Source organism: Aythya fuligula, chromosome 4 (assembly GCF_009819795.1).
Source record: "Aythya fuligula isolate bAytFul2 chromosome 4, bAytFul2.pri, whole genome shotgun sequence".
Lineage (NCBI taxonomy): Eukaryota > Metazoa > Chordata > Aves > Anseriformes > Anatidae > Aythya > Aythya fuligula.
The window spans coordinates 20,788,733-20,801,897 of record NC_045562.1 but is presented as its reverse complement, the minus strand read 5'-3'; the positions used below and the strand labels follow the sequence as shown (position 1 = coordinate 20,801,897).

At 37.8% G+C, this 13,165-nt stretch overlaps 3 protein-coding genes across 4 annotated transcripts in view; 1 reads left to right on the top strand and 2 right to left on the bottom strand.

Moving 5' to 3' along the window:
* The window catches only part of WWC2 (WW and C2 domain containing 2), a 99,858-nt gene extending 91,240 nt beyond the window's left edge, over window positions 1–8,618 (top strand). The window contains exons 22-23 of one of the 2 annotated variants that reach the window (XM_032186397.1): window positions 4,633–4,760; window positions 6,038–8,618. In XM_032186397.1, coding sequence (XP_032042288.1) covers window positions 4,633–4,760; window positions 6,038–6,104 — 195 coding nt within the window. In that variant the 3' untranslated portion in view covers window positions 6,105–8,618. Of the gene's footprint in view, window positions 1–4,621; window positions 4,761–6,037 lie in introns of those variants that run through there. The other variant, XM_032186398.1, reaches the window with a different exon arrangement.
* Window positions 8,619–9,505: 887 nt separating this feature from the next.
* Window positions 9,506–10,155, bottom strand: LOC116488574 (claudin-22-like). Its single transcript, XM_032186229.1, is given in 2 exon segments — window positions 9,506–9,969; window positions 9,972–10,155. Coding segments are annotated over 2 exon segments (648 nt in total).
* A 1,219-nt stretch (window positions 10,156–11,374) lies between these two features.
* LOC116489176 (putative claudin-24) lies at window positions 11,375–12,028 on the bottom strand. Its single transcript, XM_032187354.1, has one exon. The coding sequence runs from the start codon at window positions 12,026–12,028 to the stop codon at window positions 11,375–11,377; it is 654 nt and encodes a 217-aa protein (XP_032043245.1).
* Between the last annotated feature and the right edge of the window lie 1,137 nt (window positions 12,029–13,165).

Sequence of the window (13,165 nt, the reverse complement as noted above, 5' to 3'; positions counted from 1 at the left end):
TAGCCTTGTGTAGGGCAGGGAAGGGATAATCCTAATATTTACACATACAAAGATGGGCTCTGAATTAGCTGAATTAGGAATGAGATACTGCAGATACAAGAAACAAAAACATCACAATGCTCTGATGCCAAAAAGCAAATAAGACATTGGGAATTAGAAAGCTGGAACAAAACAAGTCATCATTCTTTAATGATATAAATACATGTTCTACCTGCAACTTAAACATTGTTCAGTATGGTTCCCCATCTCAAAGCAGATAATAAGACTACAAAGGGTGAACAAGAACGGTCAAAGGAAGGAAACAGATTCTGTGTTAGGAATTGCCAAGTAGCTACACCTAAAGCTACAACTGTAAAATCATGAGTGTTGTGGAGGAGAGCACTTATATATTCATCATCTTTTAAATATGAGAAATAGGGAAATGAAGGGGTAGCAAGTTAAACAAACACATTATGATGTTTAAAAGCTGTAAATATAAAAATATATTTTATATTTATAAAACTATATAATATTATATAAAATATATAAATATATAAAAAGATTTTTGACCAAACATTGTGAATAGCACAAGTTTACGTAGACTCAAAAAGCAGAAAAATGAAAGAAAATGGAAGAAAAATCCAGCAGAGGTCATTAACCAGAGTGATACCACCTACTTCAAGAAGGCCTTGACCATCAGCTTAGAAAACAAAGCATTTTCCCAATATGTTCTCCCACGTCTGTTCTTGACCAGTGCTGTCCTCTCTGTCTGTCTCTTCCTTGGCTTCTGCTGTTGGCCATACTTAGCTAAGTTTTAAAATGGCTATAAAAACTAGCACAGTTCAGGCTCAGTGTTGAAAAGTATTTTGAAAGACCCTTGATTAAAATGGAGTAAGACATCACAATGTTTAAATATCACATGATGTATCCATGTTTTATCATTATTATTTTACTTCATTGGATGTATTTGACCTTTGAAAAATTTAACCCATAAGAATAGCAGTTTATATAAAAGAAATTTATCTACATTTGTTTGTAAGTTTATAGGTTGTATCTAATGCTCAATGCAGGACAATCATTTTAAATTGTTTGTTTAATTTAAAACAAAACCCACAAGCTTATTCCCACTAGAATAGAGTACTGTTTAATATTCTTTTTTTAATATTCCTTTGGATTTGTGCATTCTTATTTCAGCCAGCTCTTCCAAGGAGATAGGTGTCTGATATCTTATATTTCTGGAGTCAGTTATCAGCCCAGTGACACATGCTGCGATGAGGAATAAGGGCAGTAATATACATTCTTAAAATACATGCAGGCTGCAGCACAGCATTTAAGTCCCTCTTTCCAAGCTAAAAGTGAGATCAATGATCACAACCACTCCACCTCTTTGAACAGTGCTTACCAAGTTTCTAGAAATATTTCTGCCCTTAGTATCATTGCAGCCTTCCCCTGCGGAACAAAACAACCCTGAGAATGCTGTACTCTGCTGTCAGTGTTTCCTCTTGGGTTAGCAGAACACAGCAGTCCACAGAACATCATCATACATTATTTTTGAGATCCTGCAGGCATTATAATGGCACAGACTAATGCAGCAGCTAGAAGTGCCAGAACAACTGAGAGAGTCTCAAGTGGAAAAAGAAATTGCAGATGTAGGGGATATTGAAAATCAGTGGCTGCTTGCTAGCAGGCAGTTACTCTGCTTGAAGCCCAATGCCCAGACTCCATTCCTTCCCTGCCTACTACACATTCCTAAGTATAGCAAGAATGTAAAGCCCACTAATAACTGCAGATCAAAACCAGTAGGTAATTCTGTGCAGCACAAACATTGTTTCTGTTTAGGTAGCATTTCTGTGAGAAATCATCCAGGATTTCAAAGTTTGTCTTAAATCCTCATACAAGTAAGTTTTCAGATACCTAGCGCCCTTTGAAGTACCTCCTCTTCACACGTGTCCAAAAAAGATTCTTGTGTATGGCCACAAATATCTTTTTTTTTTCCAAGATACAGTCTATGTAAAAGTAATCTTAAATTGTGTCATTAATAACACAAATATGTCCTTGTTTCCAGTGTTTTGGTGTTTAGCACTTAACAATTTTTCTTTAGGCTCGCTTTCATTCTCCTACACAAAAAAAAAAAAAAAATGAATGTGACAGGAGTTAGCATTTCAGCTTTAATTTTGCTCATCTTTTCTTATTCTTTGTTATCTCATGCTTAAGTTAAGCACGGATACTGGGATTCCTCTCTGGCTGAGGTCAGATTTTTGGCACTTAAGGAATGCACAGCCAAAGTTTGTGTGCCTCTGTGTTTTAGATGGATGGAGGATTGACTGGCTATAAATCAGTCAAGAACCATGATATTAATACAGTCCCAGTCTTGTACACACCTTCTCATGTGCATGTTCTCATACTAGACTGAAATTAAAGTCTACCTGAGAGCATCCTGAAACTGTCAAGTTCTGAGTCCCAATCCACGTTCGAGGTAGCTGTGGCAAATGGGAGAGATCACTTCCCTCAGTTGTCTGCTCCTTCCTTCTGCTGGAGATTGCTGCTCTGCACTAGCAGGGAATGTCTCTTAGCTTCCTGCAGCCTGACACGCTAGTTCAAAATAAATTTGACACCTGTCTGACAGAGATCACAAGTCTGTAGACCTTTGGTCTCTCACTATGTGTTGTTGGCTCAGAGTAATTTTATGCATATAAAAAATTAAAGGATTTTTCTGATAAAAATGTAAGGAGTGCAATATCAGCACAGTGAATGGCCAGCGTTAAGAAAAAAACCGATGTGTTTATAAAACGATTATAGCCTGAAATGCAGTAGTCACAAAAATCTTGCATATAATTAGGGAGAAGATACAATTTTTTAAAACTTACTAATTTTATGTTTAGTGTATTGATGATAAATATTAGCTGTGGGATCTGATAAAAACATATGGCCAGTGACATACGTAAAATTAATTAATACACTGCCAGCTGTAGATTGCAAACTTATGTTCACTAACAAATAGGGGAAACAATGTTTACAGGTTAATTTCACTTTAAAATCTTTGCTCTTTTGGAGTTGGGAACTGAAGTTAACAGCAGCACAGGTTTACTGGTGGGTAGGTATTTACTGAACTGCATTCATATCAAGAAAGATCCTTGAAACCAGGCCAGATACCTTTGTAGAGGCTGGTGTTCTTGCCTTGGCTTTGATACTGCTACAATGCAAATGAAAGAATGCGTCTTTATCCACATGTAAAATCTGTGTTTTTTAAGCAGCTTACGTGAACCTTCCCACTAGGTCTATGATTTCACTACCATTAGGACTGAGAGAGCATTGATGGGTATCACCAGCTCTAGGGAGAAGCAAGTCAGCAAGGGCTGCTGAGATGGAAATCAGTGTCCATGGAGCAAAGATACCCCTTGGGAGTTCTCATCTTTCACCTGTTTATTCCAAAGCTTCTGTTCCCTTGAGCTCTTATTTGCAGTCTCTAGTAACGGATTCATAGAATAAGGAAGGGGCTACCTTACAGAAAATGCTAAGCACATCTGTTTTATACAAAATGCCTTTGTCTTGTATCAACCCTTCTACCAGTTTGTTTTTAATCCCTTATTAACGTCATAAAAGAAGGACTTACAGTAGATTTCACTAGAAAATTTGGATGTAGTAAAATTAATACATTTGTTAATAAGTGACTGTATTTCCCACTCATATTTGTTTGTGTGGTACTGGGAACTTGATTCCAATGCATTTAGCATCAGCTTAACCTCATTTTGGTTTATGCCCTCAGTGCCTATAAAGCGTTTTAATAGAAGGCGGTGATGTGAAAAATGCATTGCAGAAGAAGAAAATTATTTTATGGCTTTGTTTTTCCCATGAACCAGTTCAATATATAGTAAGCATCGTAATGTTCTACAACAGGTATTTTCTTACATAAAATTACAGAACACCTCTAAGCTGAAGTGGATACTAAAGCTAGATTTTCAGTTGGGTGAAAGCAATTTGAAAGAATGTGTCTTTAGTCTCACATTTCTTTCAGACTAGCATTTTTAACTGAAAAAATACAGCGTTATTGCAAGTATTAGAATTGACATGCATTTGAGTAACGGTAAATATGGTTAATATGGTTTGTATATAAATACAAACATAAATAGTGTTGTGTCATGAATAAAAGTGTAAGAATTCATGAATATTAACTTTGCAAAGGTTAGCAGAACTTGAATGTGTATTTTGAGAGCTCTTTCTTTTTAGATAATTTCACCATTTAGTCATTTCAGATTAGGTATAGACAATTTTCCTAACAGCTGACATTAGGAAATAAAAATATTTTACACAGAAGGAGAATTACTGTTTCTCAGTTCCAAAAAGACATTTGGATAGACAGCATTTGTTTGTACAAACTTAAGAATTGTTTAACTGTCTAGGTATTGCCCGAAGAAATATCAAACTTTACAGTACTTAGTAACTACCTGTGATGGCACTTCTTTTTGTTTTTATTGTATTTTTAGAAAATGCTCAGTTACCTTACTGAGTGCTCATTGCTTAGACTTCGTAACATCTTCTGTCTTGCTGGCCCTTTGTGTAGAGATTTTGGTTGACAGAAGAATTTGTCATTTCTGTGAAATAAGCAGTTGCTCATTATTAGCAAAATATAGTTATTTTATAGTTATTTTACAGGCTGAACAGTCAAAAGAAGAGCAGAAACAAGGTTTAAGTGCTGAGAAACTGATGAGGAAAGCTTCTAAGGATGTATGCCGGTTACGGGAGCAAAGCCAGAAAGTGCCGCTGCAGGTGCAGTCATTCAGGTATGGCCTTTTATGCTTTTTCACATTTTTTTTTAGTGTAGTTAAGTAACATATTTTTTTCCTAAATATAACTAAACATGACCTGCAATAAAAGTCCACACACCTTAGAATTGCAAGACACATCAACCGTTTGTAACAAAGCTAAAAGTTGGAGTTTGAGAGGGCTGGGTAACTTGCTCACAGGACAGAAGCTGAGCTGTGGTGGTGGTAAGAAAGCAGAGAGAAGCAGAAAGGGTTCCTCAGCAAAGAAGCGTTACAGTTGCGCTATTTAACTTCAGTATGAAATTCAGTGCATCTTCATAGGGTTTTCATTTTCTCAGCAACACTTTTTGAAAAGAAGGGGGGGGACAGTGATGGAAATTTAACAGTCATCACAGAAATGCTGCTGCATAAGTTTACAGAAACACGTGATAGTGCTTAAGACACAATCATTCCTCTGCAAGAAGGGTATAGTAAGCCTCCCTTCTCCTTTATCTCCTAATCACAACACAATTCACCCAGGAATCCCATTTATGTAGTTGATTTTGCTCTGGGCTGCTATTTTTGATCAGAACTTAAGCTTACCAGTGAAAAAAGATGGTTTAGTCTCTTGGACAACTAGTTACTTCCTAAGGCTGAATTGTAGTCGTCCTGCTAGTTGGACTTGGTACAATGATGTGGCCTCAGACTAATCACACAGAGGCATTTTGAAGCTCTCAAGAAGAGTGTCTCTTCTGAGCTTTGATTTTTAAGCCCCCAATATTTATCATCTGCTTTCTAGCCTTCTGGCAGACAAGCATGTACAAACTTGTTATGCTTCAGTAATCTCTCCGTTTGTAAGAGACAGAAATGGTAACAGCACAGGGGAAACAATTGGAGACTGGGATGACAATTCTGCTGCTTGCACGGACCTAGTTCTTAAGTTTTCTTTTCCCTTTTCCCAAGTCAGAATTAAATGTTTTGCCTTTTCTTCACTGCCCCCCCCCAGATATCATCATAGGAAATGCAGTGACTGTATCAATATTTTTGTCTTGTCATTGCAGTTATTACTGAAACATTGACTTTTTCTTGTTCAATATTGGAGCTGCTTTTTACATAAATCTGCCTAAGAAAGGAATTACAAGATATTCTGGCAAATGCAATTGTAAATAAATTCACTGTGTATTTTCCTCACTGTGTATTTTTCCAAGCCTGTATTTTAAAGAACTACGCTGTGACATTAGCAACTCTAGAGTAGATGACATTAGAGTCATGCCATAAATGGTGAAATAACAACTTGTTTTTGTTTCTAATTTCAGGGAGAAGATAGCATATTTCACAAGAGCAAAGATCAGTATACCAGCCCTTCCAGCTGATGACGTGTAATTATGCATTTTCATTGAAGTGTTTTCCCACTTGCTCATCTCTTTTTTAGATGAACTTTTTAGTTCTAGTGACCTGCTTTTAAAAGATCTTCTATTTTACATTCACTATTGATATGTTTATTTGTAAAATACAGTGAATTGAATTGTATGCCTGAAAAAGACAAAAAAAAACAACAACCAGAAAACCAAAGTAGATTAATTTTGGTATACTGATGCTGATTTTGTACAGTTTGTATGTAATGCATGTGTGTTTTTATTTTGTAAAGATGGAACAAAGGAACAAAGGCAGTACTAAGCATGTATCCTGTTGAACCGCACTGTGTTGAGAAATATTACGTTCAACAGAAGATTGTTTATCTTTTCACTATTTTCATGTGAGCAGACTGTGAAGATGGCTGTTTTGCCATGCAATATTTTTGTATAAGAGTGTGACTTTCATAGTTTGAAGTTAACTACAACTGTAAACTCCTTTCCAAAACATCAAGGCTGCCTCACAACAGCTGCTAATTAGATTCATCACCCATATTGGAATTTTGTTTCTGAAAACAAATATCTTCTGTTTTTGTTTTTAATACTTTACAGGAAGAAACAGAGCCCAGAGTTTAGTTTTGTGAATGTACAGTACTTTAACCTGCACTAAAAGGTTTCTTGCATCTGCTGGAGAGTGAGGAAAGACAAAGCAGACAAGTAACCCTAAAAACTTATTATGAGACTACCAAAAGGGCAGCTGCTTTCTGAACTGGAAGCTGAATCAGATTTGTAATACCAGCATTGAAATCAGAATAGTTATAGCCACTGTACACTTAGTGAGGGTTTCCTCAATATGAATCTTTTGTCTTTAAGGCTCTTATTGCTGACTAGGAGAATATAGCAATGTTCACTAGGCTTACAAATACATGGAGATTATTTTTTTTTTTTTTTTAGAGTATTTGTACCAACAGAAAAATCTAGTCAGATTGCTGTTGGTAAAGTAAACCCTTTCTGATCTGAAAAGATCCTAACTAGAAGGCTTTGCCTATTTTGATACAGAACATTGTTAAAAATACACAACTGACCCTGTATGCAGTTGAGCGTGCACAGGTTTAATAACTAGATATGAAGAACATATTTCAAATTTGTTTTATATGGAGAAGCCTCCTAGGAAGAAACATCAACTTGTATTCATTCTGTTAGAAGTCCAGAACATCGGATGTTTACACAGCCCTGTCTGGGTAAAAGCAGTTGGGGTTTTACCTTGTTTGGACTGCACAAGTAGACAGACAGCGTAGACAGAATTATTTCGTTTTCTACTTAGTATGTTGCACTCACATGTATTTAATGCAGTGGCTGAGGTTTTCTTCCCCAAGCAACAAGCCGCATATGCATGGTCTTAATCTTTCAAAAAGGCTGTAATTGGTGAGAAAATGGAAGTGCCTATAACCACAATATAGTAGCAGCTGTCTGAAGTTCAAAGTGACAATTCTGTCGTGAGAGGTCTGTATAAGCCTCACCCAAGGGTTTTCTTATGCACAAACGCATCAGTTCACTTCAATGTATAGCAAAACATGCTATTTTGGGCATTATGACTGGTTGAACATCCTTTATGAATGCCCCATTTGTTTTTTGTTTCTTGGGTTTGAGATAACATTCATATTCGAAAGGTCAATTTTAAAAAACAAGTCTGGAATTATTTAATGTAGAGGTGAAATGAAGGTTGGCAGTTTCAACTTCTCAATTTGATTATATAAGATGTTTGTAGAATAATGTTTAGAGGTATACTTTATGATTTTTCTTTTATTTATTTACAGTCTTATTTATGTTCTGTTTAATATAGTTCAGTTCTGGCCATAAAAATAAGGATGCTGTTGTGAAAAGTATTTAGAGCTGCCTAAATTCTTGCCAGCTTAGCTGTTTTTTCTCACACATTGAATAATTTTCAAAAAAGTATTACCTGATTTGTAAGCACGGGGTAAGGCCAAAATGTAAGTACTGCTGGCTTTAGCTTGCAAAACTCATTTAAAAATGAGAGACTTATTGCTCCTCCCTTTCCACATTGGTAAGGCTGAACATATTTATAGGCAGCTTTTAACAGTTCTGTTTGTTTTGTTTTTAACTAATTCAAATTATGCACACTCAAAACACTCAATAGAATAAGCTAAAATAATACATACAAATAACCCCCATCAGTTTAAAATTATAAATATTACTCCAAGTAGAACTTACTCTGCACAGCAGGGTATAACAAATGTAATTAGTTCTGTTTCCAGGTACCAATATCATGCAGTTGCATATATCAAAATCTAAATATTACTGGTACAAGAATATTTAGCCAAATGAGCAAAGGTAAGCAGAAATTGTAATAGAACAAATCATTTTTTTAAAAAAAAAAAACTATTGCTATGTTTATACTGTATTAAATATCAAATGCTCAGGACTGAACTAAATATTTAATCAGGTTATATTCTGAATGTGTTTCTGTTCTAATTTTGTCTGTAAGAGTATGCAAATACATCACATAGATTAACTTGTCTCTGCACTTTCCATGTGTTTCAGTGATTGGAAAATACTTTTTTTTAAACAAAGCTCTTTTCCAGACCAGTGTTTTATTTCTTTTATTGCTGTTCTATGTCTTCATATGCTCTTTGCAGAAACAGATGGCTGCTACAGATTTGTCAATGTAAAATCACTGCAATTTATAGAAAGTTCACATCAATCACTGACAAGTCTTAGGATAAGTTATAAAGAAAATTATTCATACACTTAAGTTAGTTCTTTACGTTCATTAAATAAGAACTTCAGTAGCGATGAGCACAGTCAACTCTCCACCAGGCAGCATCTTACTATTATTCAAAACTGCTGGCTTACCAGAGATCGTGCGTGTGTGCTGGAATATATTCGATCGTCCATGTGCACACACACACGGTCTGGATGGAGAATCTTGTACTACATGACATTGACAACATTTAGTTTATGCTGGTGTAAATGAATATAAATCCATGGAATTTCATTTAAGGTTATACCTTGTATTATATTTCTGTATTGTGTGTTGAACTAGCACTACAAACTGTTTCAGAACTTGAGTATTTTTTGTAAGAAAGACATTCTTTAAAGCAGCCCCACAACATCAGTACAGCTTCTGCTATGTAAAATATGGTCAAGTCTCCATGCATACCTAGAGATCCAAGATTTTATACTCATTTATCATTTAAAAACACACACACAAACACTGCAATTGATCAGATTTTGGAGAAAAAACAACAGGGACTTGGATCTGCAGAGCTCATCCATTAGTGTAATTAAAGGAACTACACAATAAGAAACAATCCCTGCCCTCAGTCTTGTAAACAACAGCCTGTCCGTTCAGCAGCCTTCCCTTACTGTAATGCAAGAGTAAGAAATCTGAAAGCCCAGCATCTACCCTTTTCAATGTCCTCTATTTCCAGTTTCCACATACTGATGGGTGTCTTGCATATCTGCCATTGTATGCTGTTCTGGTAATTGATGCTCAGATGACAAGACGACTGTGGAGAGGAGTAGGGAGCCTTCTAGAATTACAAAAAATCCCCCAAACCAGCCACTGAACAGTGCATCCCCTATTTCCCATCTGGGTACAATCTCCGGGATCTGTTCATCCCCAAATTCCTGGATTATATTATGGGCAACACAAGAAACAAGGACTAGGACCAGAACTCCAGCTATCCACATGAGTATTCCTCCAAGAAGTAACAGCTGTTTCTTTAGCTTCTGCTCTGTGCCCTCCATCATTAGGCAGTCCAAACCAAGACTAGAGATCACAAGGCTCAGAAAGCTTGGTCCATTTGATGAAGATACTAAAATCCTGGAAGTCCTGAATTCTAGAGGCAAAGCTAGGAAAGAATCAAAGTCTGTGTTCCTCCTACATCTCGGACTATACATGTTTGCCAGAGTCCCATAGTCCAAAACTCCAGTTCGTTTAAGTCTAAGTTGAGATCTTTCCAGTCTGGTAAATAGTTACAGGTACCGGTTAAAATCCATCCTAGTGTAGACAACAGCAATCCAACTAACTGCAGCCTATGTCTGTGGACTAAGTTCATTTTTAGCAGTTGTAGAAGTACTGAACTGCTTGCTTTTGCAGACAATACATACTGAACATTGACAAAAGTTAAAACAATGCTTTGTAAAGCATGAAGTACTCCTCCCCCTCCAGCCTTATGTTATGTGCAGCGTTTGGGGGATTGGGAAGTAGTGTGGTAAACCAGTAATTGAAGGGTGTGACCACAGCTAGGCTCATCTTTCATTAGTTTGCATTTATAAGTTAATTTTTTTTTAATTCTATACTTTGCTGTGCATTGATTTGCTAGAGCATTACAGCAGTTCTGCTAATTTTGGCATTTCATAGTTTGTTTTTAAATTAAACTAAGAACCACAGATACAAGGTATTTTAATACCACATTGGTATATTCCCACTTAAGCGAGGCCGTCTGCTTTGAGGCCAGTTAAATATCATTTGCTTCAAGTTAACGGCTACACGTTGAGAGCAACATGTTGCTGTAGGTGAGCAGATACCAAGAAGCCTTTGACAGAGCACATAAAACCTCAGTGCACTATTTTCTGACACAGGCAGGTATTTTGAAAGCTGTGTATCTCAGCCTCTTTTTGGTGCATAAGGGATGCAGATCTTAAAATTGAGTTATTCTATGTGCTAGATTGGGTAAACAACTTCTTGGGTATGAAGCACCCACACCGTAATACCCCATGCACAAAAAGACATCCACAACTCTTGGTAGCACGCCAGAAATCTACAGTTTTCTTAGCACTGCGATTTGCTAGTACACTGAAAAACAATTTGAGGCAATGAATTCACGTAGACTGTTTGGGATGAGGAAAAAAACACTCGAGCTCATATGTCACTGCATTAGGCAAGTGGAAAATTGCGACAGGGAATCAAGCTTTGCGGCTCAGTTAATTGGGTTTGTATGAAAAGGAAGCGTACGTATTTTGGTTAAAAGCCAAGATGTAACAGAACATGCATATTCATCTTGAGGATTTTACAGTGCAGTTGAGAAAATAAAAGCACCTTTTCTACACAGTCTATGAAAAACTTGAGCGTTCTCCTGTAAAACAATATTTTAAATAGTTCTACAGGTGAGAAATTACACCACTTCCAAATCCCAGTTATGAAGAAAACATGAAAGTTTAGGAATCAGCTAAGTAACAAAGAGTCCTTTGAATTACTACGGAACAAGCTTCTGGCTTGTACTAGAGTTTGGAAAAGATAGAGCAGTTTTTCTGTACTACTTAAAACTCCTGGTTTTAAGGCCTGGTTTCAGTTTCCAAGTGTTGACACTGATCTTGCTGTTCTGCTACTGCGTAATGGCCTGAAGATGGATGGACTTCAGTTGAACAGATTGTGCAATTAAGTAGGGATCCTCCTAATATCAGGCAAAATCCAGCAAGCCAGCCAACAAATAACGCTTCCCCCAAATCCCACCTGGGAACAATATCTGGTATATTCTCATCCCAAAATTCCTGGACTGTGGAGTGGGCAACCCAAGAAACTGGGACAATAGCCGTAATCCCCGATATCCAGAAGAGCATTCCTCCAAACTGCAACAGCCGTTTCTTTTGATCCTGTTGTCTTTCACCAAGTTTCAAACAGTCCAACCCAAATCCTGAGAGCAAGAGGCCCACAAGCCCCAATCCATTAGAGAAAAACATCAAAATCCTAGAAAACCTGAGTTCTGGAGGCAAAGCTAAGAAAGAATCAAAGTCCTTGCATTGCATTCCCCCTTCTTCCTGGACAACACAAGCTTGCCAGAGTCCCATGGTCCAGATCTCCAGTTCATTGAGTTCCAAGTTCAGGTTTTTCCACTGGGGTAAGTAGGTAGTGAGGCAGGACAGGACCCATCCCAACAGAGATAACAACATGCCACCCGATTGCATCACCGGCCGATAGGCCAAGGCCATTGTAAGAGCGCAGTCCTTGAGGTGCGAGGAGGAAGGGGAGGAAGGTCTCCCCAGGCGCTCTGTAACAACTGCTGCCGTCAGCCGTGGTGGACGCTATGATGATTTTAGTTCTCTGCTGCCCCGAATATAAGCCTTTGCTGTTAACCCCTTGTGAGCTCTCAAGCACTTTTTTGTTCTTCACGAATATAATGTTTCACATAAAGGACGAAGGACTTCGCTAAACCATGAGTTAGGCTTTCTGATAAGGATTTGATCTGTTACCTTCCAATTTGCTTGGTAAAATTATATCCCAATGCCTGATGATTACAAGCCTGAGGATGAACAAAGAAGGCTCTATGACCCCTCACCCTAAAACACAACGGAAATCTTTGTGCTTCAATACGGATTAATTAGATTTTAAGTGGTGATAAAAAGTCAGCTCTGTGTGCAACAGGACTTCATTGTAATGGCTAAATTTGAGATTTCAGGGATGTAAATCAAGGCCTTGCAAAGAAAGGTAGACTGTTTGCCTATAATCTTTATTCTTAGACTTCCTCAACATACATAACGGCTTATCTTCCACTGCTGTTTTATGTCCCCAGCACTGTAAAAGACGCTTTGTAAAAGATCCTTACGTTTCACATTTTCTACATTCACTTCTTTTAAAATGGGCTTTGTTTTGACCGACTCTTGAGGGGAAAAGGAGACGGCTATGGTCAAAGTACCGTAGAGAATGAAATCCTAGCCATCCCGCCCCATAATGAACTCAGGCAGATCATCAGACGGGGTAAGCTGTACCCGCCCCAGGACCTCAGCAGCACCACGGTAGCAGCTTACACCAGCCCAGTGTCCCCTTTCCTACAGCCCATGTCCCAGATGGCACAGAGCATCCGCTAGTGTCTAACAGCTTTTGGCACTCAGAGCTCCGAGGGCCGGGGGATGTCTAGTACCTTTCTGATCAAAGCAAAATGCCACTATGACATTACCCCGTTAGGAACCCCTGCTTTTTCCTGCTGTCACGTTAGCTGTACTGCTGCTTGCCTGCTGGGTCAGCAGGGAGAACACTTGTCTGTTATTGCCACCCACAGGCAGCAGCACAGCCTGTATGGGAGAAAGCTGAGCAGAGCAAACATGCACACATGTACAACCCTGAGGTTC